Below are 24555 nucleotides of genomic sequence, written 5' to 3' on the forward strand. Positions count from 1 at the left end.
AAAAGCCTATTTTGTCACATTTATGAAGCCTTATAAACAAGGCAGAGGTTTTTAAAAATGAGCACCATGCAGAAACACCAGCTGCCCCCTCTCCCACTCTCTTCTGAGCTTTTTTATTGCACAAGGGGACAGGTATTTGACAGATTAGATCAAGATTTGTTCAAATAATCAAGACCAGAATGTGTCCCTTTGTCAGTGATTTGTGTTCCATACTTTCTGAAGAGCAAAACTGACTTCCATTGTACATACCTAGCATGTAAGTGCTGGTATTTGTTAGCTCTATTGCACTCTTTCTTGGGACACACTCAAGGGCAAGTGCTCTTTCCATGTAGTTTCTTGCATTCTATATGAATCCATGGTATAATTCAGCGTTCTCTTTGTTTTAAAGCTCTTGAGAGTACCACAAAAGATGCAGTCATCAAAGCAGTTCCAGCTAACTCATATTTATAAGTGTGGCTGGTAACACTGATCTTTCCCACTAAAATTATACTTCTAATTTTATACAGTATCATAAACCCTGAAGGTAATACAAAGTGCACAAACTGAGCTCTTAGCATAGAAGCAGCTTTTCCTGCAGTTTGAAATATACTTTCTGCTAGACTCATCACATATAGAATTTTTGGTGATTAAGTAGCTATATATAAAAATAAATTTACTCTCCCTTCCTATCCCTACTACTAGAGATATTGATTTGTGAATCCTAGACAGTGTATGACCACTTCCTTTTAAAAGTGTTTTGAGGAACATATGGTGTCTGCTGGTGTTTCATTTATGCCTTTTTGTTTTAGAGCTTCACAACTTGAACACTTCTTTATAATGTAGAAAGAGAAACGGGAATGAAGTGGGTTTTGAAACTTTTGTGTATGTCCCTAGTCCAGATCTCCCTCTCAAGCAAAGAACAAAAACAAAACACTAACACAAAACAAAAAAAGAACTAACTCAACAGTGCAATGTAAAAAAACCAAATAGCATTCCAACAGTTTGGCAAGTGATGAATTCACCTGAGATTAAGTGATTTTTAGGCAGTCTGTAACAAAATGCTGCTTTGCGATAATAGTAGAAAGGCAACAAATTCTTAAAAGAAATCAAGAAAGTATACAATCTTGATGAAGTCTATTAGTTTCTTTCTATTAATTCTTCACCCTCCCACCCTATCCCCACATCTGTTGCTTATCTACTACAGTAGGCTGCAAAACATACAGCAAGAAGGATTGGCTTGAAGGCATTTGATGTTTGTAAATAAATCCACAATAGGATCCAAGCTGAAGAGGTGATACATGATCAGCCTACAAGGACAATTCTGAGCATGTGCATATGCAGGTAAAGTCCAGGCTACATTAAATAAAAAAAATAACAATAAAAAAAAAGAAGTCAGTGCATTTATCAAAGTCTGTTGCTGTTGGGTTGTTTGTTTGTTTCTTTTTTGTCAAAGCTTTCTTTTGCTCCTTATTGTGCGGACCACAAGAAATAAGAAAAGGGTAACAACTGTCTGTTGTAAATGAGAAAAAGCTGTAGTGACACTGAACCGCACGATGTAAGCAATAAGCATGTGCAAATTTCAAAATTGTAAGAGGAAGCCAAGCCTCTCTTAATGTGGTTTGAGTGTTTGGACACACATCACTGTAGGTTAGTAAGGCTGCTCCTAGTATGTGCCAGTATTTAAGAGGGAGGGGGGGAAAGCTCAGTTCTTCAAGCATGTGGAGCAGTCCTACAATGTTACTGTAGGCTTCAAAGCATGATCACAGGTTGTTTTGCATTTATTCACCACACAGGCAAGATCAAACCCACTTTCTTCGAAAGTGTGCTCTCCACTATGATGCCTTGACCTTTAATGCAGGAGGTATGATCCAAACCCAAGTCAGCTTCTCATGGATTCCTTCAACGAGAAGGGCAAGATGGTCTGTCGTCTGTGGGTTGATCTGGATTTGGATCAATCTAAACAAAAGAGCAAAAAGCACAACAACCCAAGGTATTTTTAGAACTGATTGCTAGAATATAAACCAATCCAAACACTAAATTCCTAAGTCCGAGACAGTCAGAGATAAATGGTCTTCTCAATCCAAAGGTTATTCAAGTAACAGAAGTATCTCTAGTAGTTACATGAAACTTTGAATTGAAAATTACTAAGTATAGTGAAGTATTTTAAACTAGAGGTTGATGGTAGCTTAAGGATAAGCACAAGCATGTAGTAAAAATTTGAAAAAAATCTCCTGTAGTAGCACAAATGTTCTAAACTATTTATCGCATAGTAAGAAGACAACCTGACTCATCACTGAAAATTTAACTTAAAATACTAAATTGATTTCAGAGGACATTTGACTTAAAAAGGCACAAATTAGTAAAAACTTCTACTTAATTTTTAAGTAATGAATCCTGAAAAAAAAAGTAAAATGTTTCAGAAGTTCATGTGTTACACCCATTACCTCTTTCTTTCAACAAAAGAAAGGAGGTAAAGGACATGGTCTCTAACTTAGGTCATCAAAAGACAAGTACAGTTTAAGTGGACACTATACACTTCGGTCAGTTATTTTAAAAAGACGTTTTTTAGAACAAAGGAAAAGCTTATTTCTAATATTTAGAGTACCTAAAATGAAGAGGCCCCAAGTATTCTGGTTTATGTTACAGAAGAGTCCTCAAACAAGAAATCAAAAACATGCCACTCACTCAGTCACAGAAGAAGTGTTTCAAGAGGAAAAGAAAAAAATCAAGAGTGGGTGGATCCAGGCAAGATTTACAAAAAGGACACTGCTCTATTTTGTCCTGTACACTGCTTTTCCCCAAAAAATATGAACATGGCCTTTGAAGCCTAAACTTGTGTCCCAGTTATTGAGTGACTTTTACAGAACTAAACTAGGAGACAGAAATGTTTAAACTGTACCTTTAGAGAAATCTGAACAAGAACATACACCTTTGTATCTTTGAATGGAAATTCTGAAAGTAATACACACAAAGAACTAAAAACACAGAGTATTTTAGAAACTAGGGGTGAAAAACAATTTGTTTTGCACCTACAGATTAAAAATGTTGGTATTCACTAACGTCATGTATTGCATATATAATGCAATGTAACTTTATTAAGTTGCCCAGAGGGTGCAAAACCATTTCAGAATCTCTATGAAGCATTAAAATAGTGAAGAATCCTTGAAAATTTCTGATGTAATTTACCTGTGCTTTGCTAAAACTAAGTTACATTTTCCCCTTATTTAAATTTTTGCTTATTTGTCCTGGTTTTCATAAATAGAAACAGTTTCTTACATTTATTCCATATGACAGAATTCAGAGAAACAGTACATTCATAACTGTATTTTGAGATACCTACTTCTGAATAGAGGGGTGGAGGCAGAAAACGAAACTCCTGGATGTATGCAAACAGTGGTCCTGGAAGTGCTCTCTCAAAGTCATCACAAACACCTAAGGGTGCAAGGCTGGACTGTCGCTGTTCCTCTGTCACCACTTCTGCATAGCTGGGAGGTGCTGCAGGGAAAAGGCACACGCAGTTCGAACAACAAGTTCTTATGCATGTCAAAACATATAACATGATAAATATTAAACTTCAATACTGTAAAATGCACCAGCATGCAGATAAATTACTTTCATGATTTTTTTCCAGTTATTGAACGTGAAAAAGAGGGTAGGCTGCTATAGTTTATTTAAAAGCTATGCTCAAATCCAAGAGCAGACTGACCATTGTTCATTGTGGCTTGTCACCTTCAAATTTAAAACATACTCAGAGTACTGAATTTCTGTTATAGGCAGGAATGATAGAATATTGCATTCCTCTGGACTCCATCATCAGTCTGGGGTTTGTATATTAAAACCCCCAGATGTTTATATGCAACAAGAGGGAAGAAGCTACTGAGTTTCTCCTTTGACAGAAGAGATTCCCACTTAAATGGATTACAGTAACTTTCCACAAGGTCTTGGCTACTACGGATGACAAAGGTCACCTTAATTGGTACTCTTGACAGGCTACACTGCCTTAAAACCAAGGATGCTGTTGGGATACTGGAGGCAGAATTAATTCTGCCCAGGTACAGTGGCATTCTGTGCTTTCACTTGCACCAGCTTCCAAGCAGCTGGATTCCACTGCTTGTACACCTGAGAGAGGAAGGCCAAGAGGGAAACTCCATTATTCTACAGAGAGTAACTAAGCAGGTTGCAAGGAAACATCCACAAGGGATTTTCTATGGACCTTATTATCAAGGATGTAATTTGTGTCTGTCTGCATGACAGCAATGAATAAAGCACAAAAAATCAAAACAGACTTGTTTTGTCAGGTTACCTTCTGGTCTTTCGGGCAGTGTCAGACCAAGCCAATTCATGTTCATGCTACACTGGCTGCTTACACTTGAAGTTCTGCTACCAAATGGGTGTAGAGGAATGGTGCCAATGACCAGTGGTAAGTTAAGAAATAAATCCATGGCGCCAGGAATATCCACATATACCTGAACAACAACAAAGAGGAATTGATGAAAAACAAGTTTATATGAGCACTTCATAATTACTAGACTAAAATCTCCAGCCATGGAATTTTTCACAAGGAACTGAAATTTCATTTTGTTCATTTCAGAGCCAATGTCCCTATGGAGACAAAAAGCCCTCCAAGTCAAAGGCAGCTCTACATTAACACAAGTCCTCACACGGAAATGTCATATACTCATAATACATTTGCTTAGCACATGCAAGATTGAAACTGAATTTAATAAAAAAAAATATTGTCAGGACACTAATGCTAGGCTATGCATTTCTTTTGTAACTAGTTAGCAGTTCACAATGCTTTGTTAGGAATTTGCAAGAAATCGTGGAAACTACTCATGCTCCAATGAAACAACCCAACATACCATCAGTGAATACTCCACACGGATTATACTACAGTCAAGGATTGAAGGAGAAACAGGTGGAATTTTCAACTGTTTGCCATTCCAGGTTTCTGTTTTGCCAGATGACAAGGACTCCCCACGCAGGTTGGCAACAAGCTGTTTGACTTCTTTCATTTTCCCTTTGGCATAAAATGCCTGTGTTTGGTAAATGGCTGCCTTTGGCACCACCACACGGGAAGAGCAGTTCTCAATCTCAGCAAAGATCTGAATTGATTCACCTGAAACAATGGAAAATTTCATTTTCTCTATGTGTTTGCAAGGCAACTGAAGCAAACTGCCACATACTGAAACAAATTGCCATGTGTATTGTTATAAGGCACCACACCCTGCTAGCAATGCTCCACACTCTGAACAAACATCCACTAAAGCTAGTAGTAGTAGGGTCTCCATGAGGTAAACCGAACAGAAAAATGCACAGGCCCAATAAAAACAGATGTACTTTAACAATGAGACACAGCAAGCTAACAAAATTAGTAGTTTAGAATAGCAAGACAGATGAATGCAGACCAAAATGGCAAGAATAGTCTAAACATTTCTTTTATATAACAGCAGCTAAGTGCAAACTGTCATTTTAAAAGGGAAGGAAAAACATTTCCTATAATTACTTCAGTTACGTACCTGGGGTGTAGCCCTTCCTTTCAATTTTGGCACTTAAGGATATTGGGCCTGAGGTACAAAACCAGCAACAGAGAGTTTTTTCTTTTGTGCCTGCTTGGGGTGACTGCAAAAAAAGAACAGTATTTTCCATTTAATAGAGTGCTCCAGGAATCTTTTAATCTGTTCTAAATTAACACACACAAAAAAAATTTATTATAAACTTTCTATGCATTTTGATAAACATCTTGTTTTATTTAGAGAGAAAAAACTCAAAAAAAATCACACTGTGAAAACTCTAAGACTTATTCTATAATCATTAACACCGCTTTTTTTTGCTACACTTCATACTACAATTACATTTAAGCAAGTTTTTATATATAAATAAATTTAGCACAGCTTAAAGAAAGGTTTTATAGCCTACATATCCCACCATATTGTTGAAGAGGTTTTAATTTACCAGTAAACTGTAATGTCTATCCAGTATAATATTTCAGAAATAATATCTTAGGTAAAGTATTGTAACCCTGGCTCCTGCTATTTCCTGTTTCAAAATGAGCCCGTTTCACCTGTATTAAACAGGCTGTTATTCTACATGACACCAGGATTTAGGACTTGATCCAAAGCCCATTAAAGTCAAATGAGAGTCTTTTGATTTTAATGGAATTTGTGCAAGGCCAATGTCCCCTTGCAAGTCTGATTTTTCACCCATACACGCAAGAAACCTATTTCAATGGATTTTGAGATTTTTTTTCCCCTCTCCATTGGGGGGTGAATTTTAAGATGAGTGGGGGAAATGGAAATTTCAGGCCTAATTGAAATCAAATCCTCATTGAAAGCAGTTGTGATACTGGAATTATTTTAACAAAATGACATTTCAGAAAAAGATTATGGAGCATTGTGATAATTTCTCCCCATTGGTAGAAAACTATCCATATGAAAATTATCAATTATGCACACCAGTACATAATTTACTTTGCATTTTCAAGTTTGCAGACTGTCACACTAATTAAGTTTCTCTGTTCTTTATTAAAAATCAAAGAGGAACAGTTCTCAAAATTTTTCTTCTTACTCATACTTTACAATTTATTGATTTATTTAACTTAAATTGACAAAACCATTTTAAACATCTTGGAAGTGAAGCAACTCAAAGTACAGGAAAATATAGCTTTCAAAATACCAGTACTTAGAAAGTTGCAGAACTAATGTAATACTTAAAAGATTGGTTGTAACCAAGTATTTTTCTTATGTAAGCATAATAATAATATAAGTATTATATATATAATATATTAGGTAAAATTAGATATGGATATTGTTTCAGTTATTAAACTTCATTATTTTTTTATGCCAGAAACAAAAACAGAGTAATTCTGTCAATTCTTACCAGTAATGAAGGAGTGTTGATATCTATATGTTCAAAGACTGTAAATTCCTTCTTTAATTTTACTGGTAGAAACCAAGGCCTATGCAATTCGGCTTTCACCCAATAGCGCACACTGCCATGTCTGCCTTCGAATGAGGTAGCAAGTGGTCTGTGCAGGACACAAAGGTCAAAATTTAGTAAAGTATTTCTGCCTAATGATGGTACAATTGATCAGTTCAGCGATTAGTATATTGAACTGCATTTTTAATGCACTGCAGTACTTAATGAAGAGTATCTCAGAAAAATTTGAGATTAAAGATGGGAGAAAAAATCATCTCAAATTTATCCTACTACAGTTTTGCATAGATTTTAAGAATAAATTAAAGAATTGTACTAGAAAATGCCAGGAGAGCACAGATTTTCTTTAAGCTTAAGAGGTCACTTCCACATCTAGGGTAAAGCTTGCCCTTTTGACTACCAACTAAAAATTACCATTAGCATCAACCAATTACAGTTTTGGATTCCGCATTTTGTAGATCATTGTGTATTATTTCCTTCGTCAGTAGCTCAGTATCAGGTTAATTTTAGCTGTAACTCAGCACTTCTGTAGTTAAGTTCACCTTAAGCAGAGTAAATATTACAACTTGGAGTTCTGAAGAGAGGCTATTTTGAGCACCTTCTAATCTTTCACTACCCTGACGAGACAGATTGAAACATTTATAACACCTAGGAATGTACATATATATGTTTATATATACACACACATACAAAATCATGAAGACTATTCTGAAATCTGTCAAATCAAGGAAATCTATTTTAGAAGCTGGAGGAAAGATCATGCAGGTAGTTCTTCCAGATCTGTGAGCATTGCCTTTCTTACTGCAGTATCATAAAATTAAAGCATCTTTATAGTTCAACTACTTCCAATTAACAGTAGTTTCTGTAACTTTTTATTTTTATCTGTCTTTTTTTTCTAATTTACTATGTTCTGAATACATTATTATATATACATTAAAATAAAGTATTTGTAACACTTCCATATTTTCCACAGAGAATAATACTAGCCATGCTAGTGCTTTACTAGAATTATTCTTTCAGTTACAGGTTTGACTTTGGTATTTGCACATTTAAAATGTTTAGTTTTTTTCCCAATAATGCAATTAAAAGGATTTTCTAATCCAACTTCAGTGTTTCATTCTGTCCCATATTCTGTAGAGGAAAAATCAGTAAGGATGATGTACATCTTTACACTGCTGGTCTGAAGTTTATGTAAGTTTTGGAAGTTATTTATGGACACAAAATTGCAAGTAAGTAAGCAGTGTCAAAGTTCAGGCTTTCGATATCGCCCTTTGCTTTTCCAGTATTATTAACAACTGGGTTAACAGCTATTCCTTCATGGCACTTAAAAAGAACCTATGATTTGACCACTCTTGTGATATTTTGCTATCTGGCTGTTTCACTTCAAGCTAAGCATTTAATGTTCATGTTTCGGGTTTGGTTTTTCTTTTGTTTGTGTTGTTTTGTTTTTTTAATGCCCTTTTAAACTCAAGGGAAAAATCAGTACTGGCCTTACTAGTTCTTGCATTTGAGATTTTCAGAGAATGTTAAATTACCTTTAAAATCTCCATGTTCACAGGTCTTCACAGGAAATCCTACTGTAACAGTGTAGAAGTCCTGTGCTCTTCACTTTGAAGCTGTAAAAATGTTTGTCATCTGTACCTCTAACTACCTTAATAGTAGGCAGTGAGCTTATTCACATAAAACTGCCATATTTTCAGTGACTTCCAAATTTCTAATGACCCCTACTTGCCTTTTACAGCAAAAGGTTTATTTTTCATCCATACTCGTATTTCCTCTTTTCCTGTGTATTTAACTTCAGTGCAACTTGTATTTTTAGCTCATTTCCGTACTGGTAACTCCTACTATATCCAACCTTACATCCACAGTGTCTACAGTATATATTTCAGACAGGAGCCTCTGTTTTCTAAAACAAGTAGATTTGGTAGGAGAATTCTTCTTACTTTATCCACCAATTCTTGTTTCCATCCAGGCTTTCTGCATAAATAGTCACCCTTGGTACCTACATACTATCTGAATAAGAACAACCTCCTCTTTTTTTAAAATCTAAGTAAACCTGTGACATCTGCTCCAGACTTGAGCCCAAACAATTCCACTGTGATCTTATCTCTAGTTCTGCTGGTCTGCATAGTTGCAGTAAATGGTTAAGTTAGAAGGTACCTCAGCCACTCTGCAGGACTCCAGTGACAATTTAAATTCCTCTCCCTCCTCTTGGGAAGGGGTAATAGATTAGAATATCTAGTAAGTCAATAAGACTTGGTAAGAAGAAAGTGAGCAATTGAGCAGCAGTGAGCTCCTCTTTTGTGGAAATAGGAAAAAAAAAAAAAAAGGGGGTATTTCAGTATAAAAGCAACCTCTTCAGTTTAATGAGATTGTGTTCTCTACTGCATGTTGGAGCACAATTCCCACAACCATTGAAAAGGTTTCCCCTCCACCCACAGCAGGAGTTTTGGTCAGGCAGGTGGGCAGCAGAGCCCTGTGTGGAGGACTGTGAGTGGGTGCTTACGTTTGTGGAAGCTCAAAGCTGAATGCATATTCATGCCTTCCCGAATGGATGGTGTGAAGGCCTTCTTCTGAATTGTCATCATCTAAAAGACAAAAAAACAAACATGCTAAATCAGATGTACACATATTATACCTTGCATAGACTTCTCTTCCAGAAATAAAGCACTTTGCTCACACATTACAACACTCAAAGAATGTGATGTCCCAGAAACAAGGATCTCCAGTACATCAGTTATTAACTGCTGGAATGCAGACAACCCTGCAATTGACAACTCCGACTGACAGAAAGGTAGACTAGATTGCCACCTTGGCCTTAGAGGGAATCAGAGATTAATTTGTTTTAATATAATCTGAACAGTGACACAGTTTCAACTACTGCCATTTCAAGGCCTCCGTACAAGGACTGTAAAGGAAATCATGCTGCTTTCCACTGCAATTGCTAATCAGAATGAACCAGACCTGGCTTTTTACCAGCATTAACAGTACCAAGCCGGCTGTTTAAGATTAAAAATAGAAATTTTGCTTCTTTGTAACTCCTGCCTGGCAACAGTGTCCATACATTAATCACAAACACACTAAAAAAAAAAAAAGTGTGAGAAAGGAGTAAGAGTGTACCAGCACCACCCAGAAAGAACCAGACAGATTCAGGGGCATAAGAAATGGCAAAATGCCCAATTAATGCTATCTAGAGCTAAACTTTTTCTTTCATTAATAGGTTAACTTGATCTTGTTCAGACAGGAAGACCCAGATGCTTGCTGGTTTTACAACAGGAATGCTGATCCTTGTTTAAGGTCATGATTACTCGTCCAGCTTCAAATGCCACAAGAAAATTGCAGTTTATTGGGACATAAAATCAGAAAAACGCTTACTTGGTCAATAGAAAAGTTGAGTAAAAAATGACTGAGCACCCCGCACACAAATAGGGCTGGAATTATAAAAGGGGATACAGCAAGACGAAGTGAAAGGGAACAGCTTATGGGTGATGGTCTGAAACGTTAATGGAGGCACGCAGGAGGGTCTAAGTTCCTATTGTCCTACAGAAACGCCAATGCTCTACTTCCTGCAGTACAAATACCGAAAAATTCAAAATAAATAAGTAAATAAAACTAACTAACAACAACAACAACAAAAAAAAAAACCTCCCGGCAGCAAGGTGTGGAAATAAATGCACCTTCAGCACGCAACCTTACTCAATATAGGTCAGGAAAACGTGCTGAAAGAACAATGTGTCGGCGTGAGGGTGGGTTTTTACAGTGTTGGTTTGCGTTTGGGATTCTTGACAAGCAGGATGAATTATTAGTTTTTGTTTAATTTTGTTCCGGGGGTTTTGGGGGGGGGGGGGGGGGGGGGGGAAGAGGGGGAGCTGCTTTCGGAGGTGGCAGCGCTGCTCTCCGCCCGGCTCCCCGCCTTCCTGCCAGCTCAGCAGTCCCGCCGCGGTAAACAAGTGCTGAGCTGTCAATCAGCGCGGGCTGGAGCAGGAGCCGACCGGCCTGAACCGGCGCGCGCGGAGTGCCGCCAGCCCCGCCGCTCTCACACACGCGCCCTGCGCTGCGCCCGCCGGCTCCGCGCCGAACGCCGACCCCTCAGGGGACGGGACAGGCGGCGGCGGGGACGTGACTGAGGGCAGCGCGTCCGCCCGGCCGGCCCGCCTCCCTCTCCGAGGGGCTTCGAGCCCCGCCAGCGCCTCGGGGAGCGGCCTCTGCCCGCCGGGGGCAGGCTGCGAAACCTGCGCCCTCACCCCCGCCACCAGCGCCCCGCCAATCAGGGGCAGGCATCGCCTTAGCAACAGGGCAACAAACCGCGGCCGGCCAATCAGGGGGCGGCGGGGGGCGCGGCCGGGCCGCGGGTCTGCGCTCGGGGCGGTCACGGAAAGGCGGCGGCGGGCGCTCGCGGCAGCTCCGCCGGGCCCCTGTCCGCCCCTTCTCACGCGTGCTGCCCCCGCCACGGGCGGCTCCTGCGCGGCCGCACACTCCCGTCGCCACGGAGGTGCGGCAAGTTATGCTCGGGCGAGTGATTTCTGAGGCGGTGGCAGGAGAAGGGTGGGAGTCGCAAGTCACCTAGTTAGCGCGGTGCGCGCGAGACACGAAGCGGGGGGAATAAAAAAAAAAAAAAAAAAAAAAAAAAAAAGAAGCCCCGAGCTCTGCTACGGCGTTGAGCTCGAGAATACTGTGTGACGGGCTCTGTGCCGCCCAGTGTTGTGCAAAAAACACGATTTTTTTTTCCCCCGGAAGAAAACGAGAAATATCGCATAGATGCAGAATATATGATACATAATAAAAAAAAAAAAGACAAGCAGCACAAAAAAATTACATAACCGGTTTTTAACATTATTTTCTTGCGCTGGGGAATTAAGTCATCGCCACCACCTGACGCGTGCGGCCAATCTGCGCGGAGCGGGCGGCGCACCGCCCTCCTCCAAGCCGGTCCCAAACAGGATTGAACCGCTTCGAACAAAGGCTGCGAAGTTCGGGGGAAAAAGAAATGAAAAACACATAGAACCCCTGGGCCCCGGCGCTTCCACCCCACCGGGGAAGGGGTCCGCACTTGGTGGGGAAACCACGGCGGCTGGAGTGGGAAGTGGGGAGCAGAAGGTCCTCATCTCCCCAGTTTTGGGAGAGATGCTCCCATTACGCAACACCACTTCCCCCTCTCTCTCCTCCCCCCTCCTTCTGCTCCCCACCAAGGGCTTTTCGGACACATCTTTACATCGGGGTGACCCCCACTACCGAGCGGGGTGTAGCGGCGGCCCAGGAAAATTAAAGCTTTTTTACCCTCATCCAGGATGAGGGTAACACTGAAGTGAGAAAAAAAATTACACGTGGGGCAATGATTTGTCAAAATACGCCAGAGGGACTCTCATCTGCCAATAATCGGCCATCCTGAAAAAGTCATTGTATTATCACCCCAACAGCACCAGCAGAACCCCGCATGTATCAGAAAATACGGTTTTTATGCTTTCACTGTGTTTCAAGATGTCATTAGGATTCTTCATTGGCAGCAAAGAAATCCATTGCTCATCTGGCTAAGATTTCATAGCTATTATTCCCCACAGAACGGGAAATCCCACTAAATATTACCAGGGAGGGAAAGACTAAAAAAAAAAAAAGGTAGAACCCTAGGGAAAAAATCTGCCTAATAAATAAACGGCCGTGCGGAAAGGCAAGTAGTTCAAAGGAGTCCTCCTGCTTTGCAGGTACTTTGCAAACGCATCTCCTGTAACTCCATCGCCAATATACGACCCTCGGCATGTCCTGCTCTCCAGTGCACCCATTAAAAAAAAAATAGCTGAACTGGGATGATACAAAGATGCGTGCTTTTTTCCCATGAAAGAATACAGCAGCAGAATTAAGCCCTTACCTCTCTCTTGGCCGATCAGGATGTCTTTATGGTTGAAATATTCCACTTCTTCCGTGTAGTTCTGAGTATAGGCAGTGTTGGATCCAGCATTCCTCGATTCAGTCCAACGCACTTTAGCGTGCCCCCTCGCATGTATTTTAAGGGATTTCACTCTAATTTCCCCAGTTACTTCTAGACTGACCCTTCCTGAGACTGTATCCCCGCTAGAGTACACGGGGACATTGCTGTCATTCAGACAGTCAAAGCTTATCGTCAGACTCTTCACCTTCCCCAGCACCATGGTTTTATAGCGAAGTGTACAAAAATAGACTGTAAGGGGAAAAAAAGAAAAAAGGGGGGGAAACCCAAAACTAACCAATCCCGAGCCCCTGGGGCGCAGGGGTGCGGCAGCGCGGACCCTACAGGCGGCTCATGGGGGCGGCGGGGAGCCCCGGCCCGGCCCGGCGCGGCGCGGGCAGCGCTGCTGCCGACGCGGCGTCTCCTCACAAAGGCGCTACCACGCCGCCGCCGGCCCCGCCTTATAAGCTCTGTGACAAACAAGCGCAGGCGCGCATGCGCCGCCCCGCCCCGCCCGGGCTGTCTCGGCGGCGCCGCCGCCGCCGCCGCCTGTGGGGCCGGGCCGGGCCGGGCCGTGCCCTCGGCCCGCGGGAGCGGTTCTGTGCTGCTGCCGTCGGCTCCTGCGGAGATGGCGCTGCTCCAGCCTCCACGAAGAGACGAAGGTTGCGCCTCACCTAACAGACCTTGTTCTGAAACTGGAAAGTTCTCCCTTGTATTGATCGTTGGTTTTTGGTTTGGTTTTGGTTGGTAGGATTTTGGTGCTTTGGGGGGGGGCGGGGGGTGGTCGCGTGTGTTTCGTTAGGTCTGTGGGGTTTTTTGAAGTTTTTTTTCCTCTGTGAGTGTCTAAAGATGGGAAAGAAGCGAGCAAGGCTTGATAGCAAGTGATAGAAAAACATGGCAAGAAATAAAAAGCAGTCCTGGCTTTTAGGACAACTTTGTGTTACACTACCTGAGAATCCTCTCTGAAAACTTGAAAATTAGTACTGATTTCGTCTGAATTTAACTAGTCCAGTATCAATGACTGCCCCAGTAATACAAATAACACTGTTGCAAATCCTCACTGGAAACCTTTCCAACTGTTGATATTTTTTTTCATTATTATTAATTTGGTAGTGCTGTTTCTCTGGTAAATGCTCTGGGCTTGGTTATTTAATGCTACATCAGCTAATTCTTGCACTCTGCTGACTTGAAGTTTTCAGTGAGAATTATGATGGTGGTGGATGACATCCCCCAAGACACCATGCTCTGGGGACTAAACCGAGATGCACTGCTAATATTTCACATCAACAGTTAAGTTTTGAAGGTGTTTGCCTATTCTTGCTGTTTTTTCATAAGTAAAAATAGTCACAGTTTCCTTGGTCTGACACCTGGTGGATATTCTCATGCATTTTTTGTGGTCAAAGGTGTTCAAGTCTCTTGTGGGTAAACCTGGACTTTCTGTGCTTTTGCACCATCTCATGGTAAGCATTCATACTTCCCTAGCTTACACAGTCGTAGAATCCATTGAGGCTGGAAAAGACTTACGAAATCCTGAAGTCCAACCATAAAAACAATACTTGCAAGAGAAGCAGAGGTGATTTAACTCCTCTCCTGACAGTGCTTTTCCTCTTCATCTCATGCCTTCAAACTCAGCTGGTCTCTTGCACGTATTTATTTTCACATTTTTCCTCTATCATATAATTTCAAAGATAATTGTGTCCTCCATGAGTCATAGAAGCCACAATTTCATGGTCTCTGGTTGCTATAGGACTTGTGAAAGCCGGCAGCCAGGTGGGATGCAGCTTTCATCCACAGGGCTTGGGTTTTATTTCCTGTCCTGCCAATTCTGGGCTGGTTTTTAATGTCCACCTGCCCAAGGACAAATCTCCAGACAGTGTAAACAGCGATTGCATTTTCCAGGAAGCTGAAGATCCAAATCTGTTGTTCCAGTGGATATTCATCTGGATTTTTAATACTTTTCTGTATCTAGATAGGTAAAGAAGAGGATCATCCTACAGAGTTGGGATACATACAATATGCTTTGTATACTGCTTGCCTTTGCCCATTCCAGACTTCTGGAAGAAGAATAAATACTTTAAGCTGCTGCAAATCATCCCCTGTGTATACCCTGCAGAACTCATAGTCTTGTCTTACCTTCCCTCTCACTAGATACCAGCCATCTCCTAGATCACCGCAGTTTGTGTATGGCTGTTTGTGATTTAAGTCTAGACCAGTGAACAGGCTGACATTATTTGGTAAAGCCTGTGCTACTTGTAATAGACTTCAGATTGACAGCCCTGCAGAAGAATCTCTGTGTGTGTGAGTGTGTGCATTTCCCACATCCTGCAAAAGTTACACATAATTCAGCCTCTGCTGCTCTTTGTAATACTTCTCATAGTGGATTCATTTTACATTTGTCTTCCTAAACTATACGCTTCATGCCACCTTGTGGCAAACTTGGTGAAGTGCCAGACCTGTTTTTCACCGGTCTCTGGCCTCCGATTTTCTGCAAAACACTCATTTTTCTGTGAAGCCTTTTTGTCAGAATAAAAAAAAATTAAAATAATGAAATTTTAAAAACGTAATTTTGCTTTTATTTAAATGGAGAAAACATACTACGAGGTTTACCTGAAAGTATTTAGCACTTATTTTTAGATGTTTAGTTGACCAAGTATTAGTTATTTTTTAGTAGTTGAGTTTTTGCATTTGTCAAATGAACTATCTTCTAGTTAAATATTAAAAACTTTATAGATCCTGATACAGGATTTTAAAAATTAGTTGCAAAGATGATCAGGTCTTACCATCGTCTATCAACAATAGGCAGTGAAGACTTTGTACATAAAGTATCAGAAGCCTTCACTAACCTATTATAGGCCTTATGCATGATGCAGTCCATATAAAAATCCACATAAAGTTAAAAAATTATGTTTTATTAATTTGATTAATTAATGCAAAGTGTTTTGGTTTTTTTTTTAACTGGCAAAACCCATGAAGATGTTGCTGTCTGTTATTGGAGTCAGTAGCTCCATGGAAGATGGCAATATTCCAGCCTCCATAAAGGCATATCCATAAAGATTATGCCTCACTTTACAAATCCTTTCTTGGAACTGGCAAGCTCTTCCCTCTTCCTTGTTTGTCTTTCCTTTCTTTCTTTTTTTTTCCCCTATTGGAACTTTAAAAATTATTTCTCCTTTTAAAGTTATTTTCTTTTTTTTTTAAATAAAGAAATATATTTTAAGTTTGTTGTGTGCCTAGTTTTGTGCCTTTGTACATGCCTGTAACCCTTCTAACCTCCATGCGATCTAATGGTACATTCATGCTGAAGACCATTCAAAATTCAGAGGTTAGGTCAATTTAACATCTTAGTAGCTAATCAGTCTTCTCACTGTCCACTTGATAAATCTGCAAGGTGGGTGTGATGCACAATGATCTTGACAACAGTTGCTACTTCTTCTAAAAGCAAAGCCAGAAAAGCTTCCGATGTTCTGACTCATTAATAAACTAATGTTAGTGGGAAGATCCATACTTTGATCCCATCTTCTTAGAGACCATCCTGGTTTGAGACTAGGCCTGATTTAGTGTGGAGACAGTATTAGCCCTCCCTGTGACGCTGTTTCCTTGTACAGAACAGAATGGGCTACAAAGAGTGTCAGGACAGAAGTTGTGTGTTTTCTGGAGGTTAATGTGTCATCATAGGGAGAATCCTGAAAAGTAAACACTTGCTCCAGGATGGCTTCTGTATTTTGTGCAGTGAATAAATGGGAAATGTGAAGTGTTCTTCTAATTGACTCATTTCTATTCATCCTTGTTATGTCTGATCCCAAATCCATTCATAAAAATAACAGAAGTAAGATTTTCCCTCGTCATACCTGTTGTGGGGCTACATTTGTGAAATATTGTCACACTAAAATGTAGAGTGGTGAGATAAAAATGTTGTTTTGTTATACTGTGGATCTATGTGATGAGGAGCTGTTTCCAAAACTCCTGAATTGAGAAGGATATCTTCAAACCTTCCTTTTGGTACTATCTCCGCTGGAACAGCTGTTCAGCCGTCAGAGCTATAGACAGAAGAGAAAATTTTGCTAAATAGGCTTCCTTTGGGCTTGATTTTATAATGGAGAAAACATCAGTGATGGAAAGAAACTGGAGTTTGTGAAACTGGTTCCTGAATTTGAAAGATTTACTATTTACTATTAAAATCAGAATGCCACATAACTATTAATCATGTTAAACTGAATGTTTGGTTTGAAAAATAACTACTAGTTCTGTTTAACTGAGAAAACAGTTAAACACATACTTGAAGCAGTCTCTTCTGGACAACATAACCAAAGGACAAGTTTACAGTTGCAATCAGTAATATCTAAGCATGTGCTCCATAGATGATGGACAGTCAAACAAGGAACAGAGATAAAAATAATTTAGAAGGTACATGGCCATGATCTGCACTGGGTTTGGTTGTCCCTTTTGTTACTCCCTGCTTCCATTAAGGCTTTTCCCAATTTTTGCCTTGCAGCTACATCATTTGTAGGCTACTACCAACTCCTTCATCTCATGCCAGAAGGGCTGGCACTGTGACTAAGCTGAGGAGTGTGCCTAAGCCAGTCTGAGTGGATTCAAAGCCATTCAGTATTCAGCAGGGTTGACCCTGGGCAGATAGCAGATGCCCACCAAAGACACTCTACTGGACAAGGGGGACAGAACATAGCAAAAGGCTCGCATGTGGGAGTAAGGGCAAGGAGGGATCACACACCAGTTGCTGTCACAGGCAAAACAGACTTGAGGAAGCATCTCTGCTGCTCCTTCTTCCTCTGAGTGAGGATTCCTAACACTCTCACTGGAAGGGTCTTTCTCGTGGGAGACAGTCCTCCATAAACTTCTCCAGTGTAAGTCCTTCTCATGAGCTACAGTTCTTCATGAACTGCTCCAGTGTGGGTCCTTTCCACTGGGTCACTCCTTCAGGCACAGGCTGCTTCAGTGCAGGTCCCCTGTGGGGTCACAAATCCTACCAGCAAACCTGCTCCAGCATCGGCTTCTTTCTCCCCAGGGCCACTGGTCCTGCTAGGAGCCCATCCAGTGCAGGTTTCCCACAGGGTCACAGCCTCCTTTGGTAAGCCCCTTGCTCTGCTGTGTACCCCCGTGACTGTGGGGGCGGTACAGTCTGCCTCACCATGTTCTTCCTCACAGGACTCAGGGAAATCTCTGCACTAATGTTGGGACCACCTCTTACTTCTTTACTGACCTTGGTTTCTGCAGAGGTGTTTCTCTCTCAGATTCTCATTCTTTTCCATGGCTGCAGTTGCTATTGTAGTTTTCCCCTCCTTCTGGAATACGTTATCTCAGGGGCAGCACCATCATCACTAATAGGCTTGGCCTTGGCCAGTGGCAGCACCATCTTGGAGCCAGGTGGCTATGGCTCTACCACGCCAGAGCTGCTGAGCTCTATAGCTGGCTCAGGCACATGGTCATGTATAAAATCATGGGATGTTCACTGCCAAAGGTTACAAGAAAATACAGGATTATGAAATCCAAATGACCTAGAAGTCATTAAGCTACAAAATAAAGTAGGCCACAAGCCTAGAGGACAACATGTTACACAGCTTTTCTGATAAGTTTTGACCATATCCTGCCAGAGGAAGAAGGACCTGGCTTTGTGCTTAGGTCACAGTGATACTGAGGACCATGCTCTCATTAATTTTACTTCTGCATCCCCTCTTTTCATATTTATCTCTCCTTCTTACTAGCAGTGTGCAGAGAAATCCTGTGATTATTTGTGGCTGTATGAAGTCCCTATTTTATGCAAAGTGTGTATTTTTGTCACAGGACCTTTCCAACATGCCATGGCATTAGGTCTGTTGATGCTCAGAGCATGGTGCTAATAATGCCAAGTTAGTGGGTTTGATCCTTGTATGGGCCATTAACTTAATTAAGAGTTGGAGTTAATTCTGTGCACCCTCCAACTCATTCTGTGGTTTTGTGATCCAGCTAAAATACTAGAAAGATGTTTAAATTATTTGAAATTGAGTTTTCTAAGAATACTAAGATTTTTTTCATTACACTTTCTTTTGGTTTATTAAAGGACACCCTTTACCTCTATATTTCAAAATGGTACAATATATACTCTGTTTTTATATCCAGAAATAAGCTGTTCTTTTTGTTAAGCAAGGGTTGTTGGAGAGCTGAGATCTTTTATTAGACTAATTTGTAGTCTGGAAAAAGAACAGACCAGCATTCAGTACACCAGATCTTCTTTAGCTTGCTTTCCAACCTAAATTAGAGCAAGTATTTTTAGAAATAAAGTGAAGCGAGATCAGTTTTGTTTCAGGCCATCTCTTTTACTTCATCTTTCTGAGATAAATTAATAAGCACATCTAACTTGCCTTTATTAGTGAGGTAAGCATTTCAACAATGAGTGATTGTTGTACAGATGGCATAGCCATGCTTCTTGCTTTATTCCCGTCCCCTTAAACAAAGTGGAAGCAATGCCTCTCTTGTTTTTGCTGGTGTGTGCTGTTAAAAGGTGAGGACACAGGCACTTTGTTTGCTTAGCAGCTATTTTTGGGGGTGGTTTACATGGCGCGCAGAGATATGCAAGGGACTCACTACTTCAAGTCAGTCTTCATGCCCAGACCAAAACCAAAATGTCAGGAGGAGTGACAGCAGGTGTGAAGGTGCTCAAACACAAAAGGACAGTGCAAGTGTTTTAAGAATTTTTAGTGTCAGATCCTCATTCCTCATCACATTCACAGGGAAGAATTTCTTCTTAATATCCAGTCTAAACCTACCCTATGTTAGTTTGAAGCCTATCATTACATGCCCTTGTCTAAGGACCCTTTTTCCGTATTTTGGCCAATTAGAATTCTGACATTGGGCACTTTTTGGCTACCAACCAACGTATGGGACACAACCTGAAAACATATCACAATTCTAACATGATGGCATTCTGTTTATATGACATGAATGTCCATGAGCATGTGTCAGATTTGTTGGGGTTAGTTTGCAAGGCAAGGCTACTTCTCTGCTGGATTCATAGCAAATATCTGGCAAATGGCAGCACTTCATCAGTGCTTTCCACACAGGAGGCAGCTCCTGGCAGTATGCTGGGTGCTCATAGGGTTCATGCATCACTGTGCAGTGATGCACAGTATGGTCCATAGAAGGGACTTCCAGATGTCTCTGAAAGATCCTATATCTGCAGGCTATTGTAGTTGATAGAATTACTTCTGGATTCCTCTCAGGTCTGCTGTTTTTAAAAAAACAAGAGACCAGCCTTTATAGTGCTTTGGGGGATTTTATAGGGTTACTTTTTTGTTTTAGTTTTTGGGGTATTTTTTGCACATGTGTGGGATTCTTTTCAAATAAGGATCATATAACAACAGGAGAGGGTCTAGGCAGAGAAGTAAAAGAGTAACAAATGTCATTTGTGCAGCAGTATTTGTACTATTCAAGTTGAGTGGTAAAATGTGTGTGCAGCTCATCTTTTAATGAAATCTGACATGCCATGACATGCCAGGTTTTTTTTCTTTTTTCTTTTTTTTTTCTTTTTTTTTACTTTTCCAGCCTAGCTAAAATTTTCCCCGTTTCCAGGCTCTGGATCCAAAACAAGCAGATTGATTTCCCTACCACATCAACCCAGCAGTTATGCAGCAGGAAGAAAAGACTTCTCTCTGTCCTCAGGATGGTTTGTGGGCTTTCACAGATAGCTGGGGATGCAAAGTAACATTGCTTAGGGGTCTCATTCACAGATGCTTACTTCTCCATACATGCTGGATTCGGACCAAGCAGAGCTGCCTAGATTCAATTATGGAGCTAGGCATTTAAGAGAAACATGTAGTTAGTTTCTCTCTGCTTTTCCAGGAAGCAGACTGCCAAATTGGTCAAATGGTATTTTTCTATACAGAAAGTACAGTAATAGAGATCTAATCGCAGTATGTATGTATATAAATGAATATTCCTTGGTCTGCTCTAATGCAGTTGGAATCTCAAAGCTCATCTAAAGACATCCTTTCAAGAGAGGAGATACACAGTCCATTGACCCAATCCAGAGCAGACGGAAGTATTTTCCCTTGACTCTTATCTGCCCCAAAGTCAGAAACATGGAATAATCACATATTTTTGGTGGGTTTCGTGAATTTATAGTTAATAAAGGAGGTAGAATAAGCATTTGTCCTCCTCCTGTGACCTTCACCATAGAATCTTTGTGAACATCCCTATCTCCTTGGATCACCAGGTTTATAACAAGGCATGTTATGCATGGTGAAAGGGGGTGAAATGAGGCTAATGACTGGCACAGAGCTATTGTTATGAATCACAGAATCACAGAATGACTAGGTTGGAAGAGACCTTCAAGATCATCAAGTCCAACCCATGCCCTACCACCTCAACTAGGCCATGGCACTGAGTACCATATACAGTCTTTTTTAAAATACATCCATTTATGGTCAGTCTACCATCTCCCTGGGCAGACAATCCCAGTATTTTACCACTCTATCAGTAAAAAACTTTTTTCTAACATCCAACCTAAATTTTCCTTGTCACAGCTTAAAACTATGTCCTCTGGTTCTGTTGGTTGCTGCATGGTGAAAGAGACCAACCCCCACCTGACCACAGTCACCTTTCAGAGAGTTGTAGAGAGTGATGAGGTCACCCCTGAGTCTCCTTTTCTCCAGACTGAACAACTCCAGCTCCCTCAGCTGTTCCTCACAGGATTTGTGTTCCAAGCCCCTCACCAAGCCTCATTGCCTCCTCTAGATGTGCTCAAACGTCTCAGCATCCTTCCTAAACTGAGGGGACAGAACTGGACACAGCACTCAAGGTGTGGCCTCATCAGTGACAAGAACAGGGGAAAGTGCCAACTATGGGGGAAGATGCAAGATGATCTGTGTAACACTTCTGTGGATGATCTCGTACACTGGAATTAGTAGCATTCTCCTTCACTTCCATTTTTGACTGTAATGGTGACACGTTAACTAAGGAATAGAGGAAATGCTCCAGGCTTTCCCCTTATTCCAGGTATAGTTGTGAATGACTCTCTGAAGTCACTTATAGAGTGAAATACAGAACATGGATATTTACAAAGAAGTTAAATACTAGGTGACAAAACTTGTAATGAGATTCATATGTTCAGACCAATGTATATGGTGCAGCTTAAATCTGCAATTCTTAAAACTTAAATTTCCCCCTGAAATTTCTGTATAAATGAATAACCTAATTTGACAACCAAATTGTTAACATACATGGATTTAAATATCTCCCATGAGTTAATCTCGCACCCTGTGAAGATTGCAAAAGAAACACCTTTTTCATCAGCATGGCAAAATTGTATTGAGAAATACAATGTAGCTGAGCAGGTTTGAACATAGTGCTCTGCTGGGACTATTAGTTACTGCTTCTTTGGACTGCTGGTGATATTTAAAATCACAAACATTGAAGACAGAAACTAACACACCTCACATTTGAAACTACTTAAGAAGACCATCATGTGCATCTTAGCGTTATGCTAAATTTCTGTTACCTGCTTGGCTAAATCTGAGTAGCAGGTGTGCTACCTACCGTCTTTTCACCCAGCTTGGGTAAGGGTTAAAAAATTAGCAATTTAAAAGAGGAAAAGAGATGTTTGTTTTAATGACCCATGCTACTAGCTAGCCAAGAGTAATTCCTTGCACTGTGAAAAAGAGACACACAGATATATTTCTTGGATTGATTGTGGCTGGTGCACAGAAGGAGTCCCAAAAGATGTAGTGCTTCACTGCTAGAGGGTGCTGATTTATCCTTCAACAGCTTAGAAATTGTTGCAACTTCTCTACCAGTCAAGGAAGCATCTTGCTACTGTATAACACATGGAGTTGTCAGTAGTTTTTATCTTCGAAACTGCTATTAATGTCTCTTGGGAAAGAGGCACACAAAGACGGCAGCAGAGCAGTAACTAACATTCGGACAGGATAGATTAAGGGAATATTTTGGGCTTTATTAATGGCTGTACTAAGGAGCTACATTATGGAAAACATGACAAATGTTGCTGACATATGTTTTCATTCATTAGGGCCAAAAATCACTCAGATATTCAAACCCAAGCACATTGCCAGGGTTTGCCAGTGAGCTCCAGGTGGTTTAGTAAAGTAGTTTTTAAAATTAATTGATGCTGTGACCTCAGAAGTGATCCTCAAGAGGGGTTGCAAAGGGAGAAAGCCCTGTTTCCTGCTGAGGAAACTGAGGAACAACAACAGAAAAATAATCCCAAATCACCCAACAGTTTCATGTCTCTTAATGTTAGAGCTGACAGGATGTTTTTAGCATATTTTTTCCTGAATTTCCCTTCTTTTTACTTTTTATTTTTCTTTTTAATTGGAAAAGGAGTAAACCCCCTTAGCATTCTACAGTTACATGAGTACATGAAGCATTAGCTGAGAAGAAGTCCAAAATAATGAAGCATTAGAAAAGGGGACAAACTAATGTAAGACACAGTTTGGTAATTCAGCCAATGCCCTTCCCAGCCATCAACAAATTGTTATGAAACTAACTCTGAGTGACAAAATGCTTAAATGTTTTTTTAAAAGTTGCTGAAGAACAAGAAGTCCCGGGGCAAGGTCTTTGGCAAAATTAATTTACATCATCTCTCAGCTACAAAGCTATTTGTTGTAATCCACTACAATTGGTTTTGGTTTTATGCATGACTGTGTGTAGTTCTATATGAAGATAAAGCATAGCTAACATAGTTAAAGCAATTGTGGCTTAACTGAGCGAGTCTGAGAAAATGATAGTTTTTGTTTGGTTTTTTTTTTTAATCTACCAGCATGTGTTGGGGTTTTTTTTAAAATATTTTTATTTGTTTTGTTTTGTTTTGTAGATGAATTTTTTTCCTCTTTTTAATCTGAAGGAAAATTCTTATGTACATGACACTATATTCACCAAGAATAGATTCCAACATATGTACCTGAGTAAAACCATTAAATAACCAAAATGAAACATGTTTAATGTTATTAAAAGTAATAGGGGAAAAAAAGCAACTGTCTTTAAAGAGGAAAGTTCATATGTTGTTTGACTATATAATAAAATTATGACATTCTTGTTATTAAGGGAGAGTAGCTAAAACAGATGATAGTATTTCTGTAGGTCCCAATGCAAGCACTTATACTGGTAGAATCTGAAATTACAAAATAGTGGGAAAAGAAGGATGTAAATTTACCTCAGCTCACTGTGGTTTGTGTTATTAATTTAATCACATTTCACCAAATACTTAGAGGAGAATGACAGAAGAAGAAAATGAATTAGGATATGGTGAAAATGGGACACTGTGAAAAGTTTTTATGACAATTCATAGGAGCTATGCTAATACTTATAATTTCTAGGCCATATTCATCTATGGTGTGCTGTATTAAACTACTGTTTCACTGAGTTCCTATTGCCTCATATTGAGGCAATCTGGTAATATTGCTGAAACTGTCAGTTTTCATTTCAGATAATTATAAGTTTTGAATAGCCCTTGAATTATGTGAATTTTGTTTTATTTTGTTTTGTTTTGTTTTTGTTCTTTTTACATGTCCGTTTTCTGTACGAAAGAAAGGCAACAATGAAGTGATTTTGACTATTGAGTGGACACAGTTTTGCTCATTAGCTGGGGTTTATTGCCATCTAGTGGCTATTGTGTGTGTTTCAGGACAGTGCAGATCTCATTTTGTGTACTAGTATTCGTATGATTTCAAAAAGAAAGCATAAAATCAGCAGCTGTATAAAAAGTACTGAGT

General features: G+C 40.2%; 1 protein-coding gene across 4 annotated transcripts; it reads right to left on the minus strand.

Annotated features, from left to right (window-relative positions):
- Window positions 1-1162: 1162 nt before the first annotated feature.
- ARRDC3 (arrestin domain containing 3) lies at window positions 1163-13200 on the minus strand. Of its 4 annotated transcripts, XR_009934146.1 has the most exons (9): window positions 12779-13200; window positions 9422-9503; window positions 6859-7006; window positions 5499-5601; window positions 4842-5098; window positions 4283-4445; window positions 3320-3474; window positions 1789-1935; window positions 1163-1332 (listed from the first exon to the last, which is right to left on the minus strand). XR_009934146.1 is itself a non-coding variant. In XM_062513090.1 (8 exons), the coding sequence occupies exons 1-8, from the start codon at window positions 13056-13058 to the stop codon at window positions 1879-1881; spliced, it is 1227 nt and encodes a 408-aa protein (XP_062369074.1). In that variant the 5' UTR covers window positions 13059-13200; the 3' UTR covers window positions 1740-1878. The 4 variants fall into 4 exon arrangements, 3 of the variants coding, with proteins under 3 accessions (XP_062369074.1, XP_062369073.1, XP_062369072.1); XM_062513090.1 differs by lacking the exon at window positions 1163-1332 and having other exon boundaries at window positions 1740-1935; window positions 9422-9485; XM_062513089.1 differs by lacking the exon at window positions 1163-1332 and having other exon boundaries at window positions 1740-1935; window positions 9422-9488.
- Window positions 13201-24555: the final 11355 nt, after the last annotated feature.

This window comes from Cinclus cinclus, chromosome Z (assembly GCF_963662255.1).
Source record: "Cinclus cinclus chromosome Z, bCinCin1.1, whole genome shotgun sequence".
Taxonomy (NCBI): Eukaryota; Metazoa; Chordata; class Aves; order Passeriformes; family Cinclidae; genus Cinclus; species Cinclus cinclus.

Bases quoted from the DNA above. Each gene is read 5' to 3' on its own strand.
- ARRDC3 (XM_062513088.1), bottom strand. From the start codon at position 13,058: ATGGTGCTGGGGAAGGTGAAGAGTCTGACGATAAGCTTTGACTGTCTG. The intron at 5,602-6,858 runs GTAAGAATTGAC...CTTTTTTTGCAG, and splicing joins TCAACACTCCTTCATTACTG to TCACCCCAAGCAGGCACAAA. The intron at 4,446-4,841 runs GTATGTTGGGTT...GTTGTTGTTCAG, and splicing joins GTGTGGAGTATTCACTGATG to GTATATGTGGATATTCCTGG.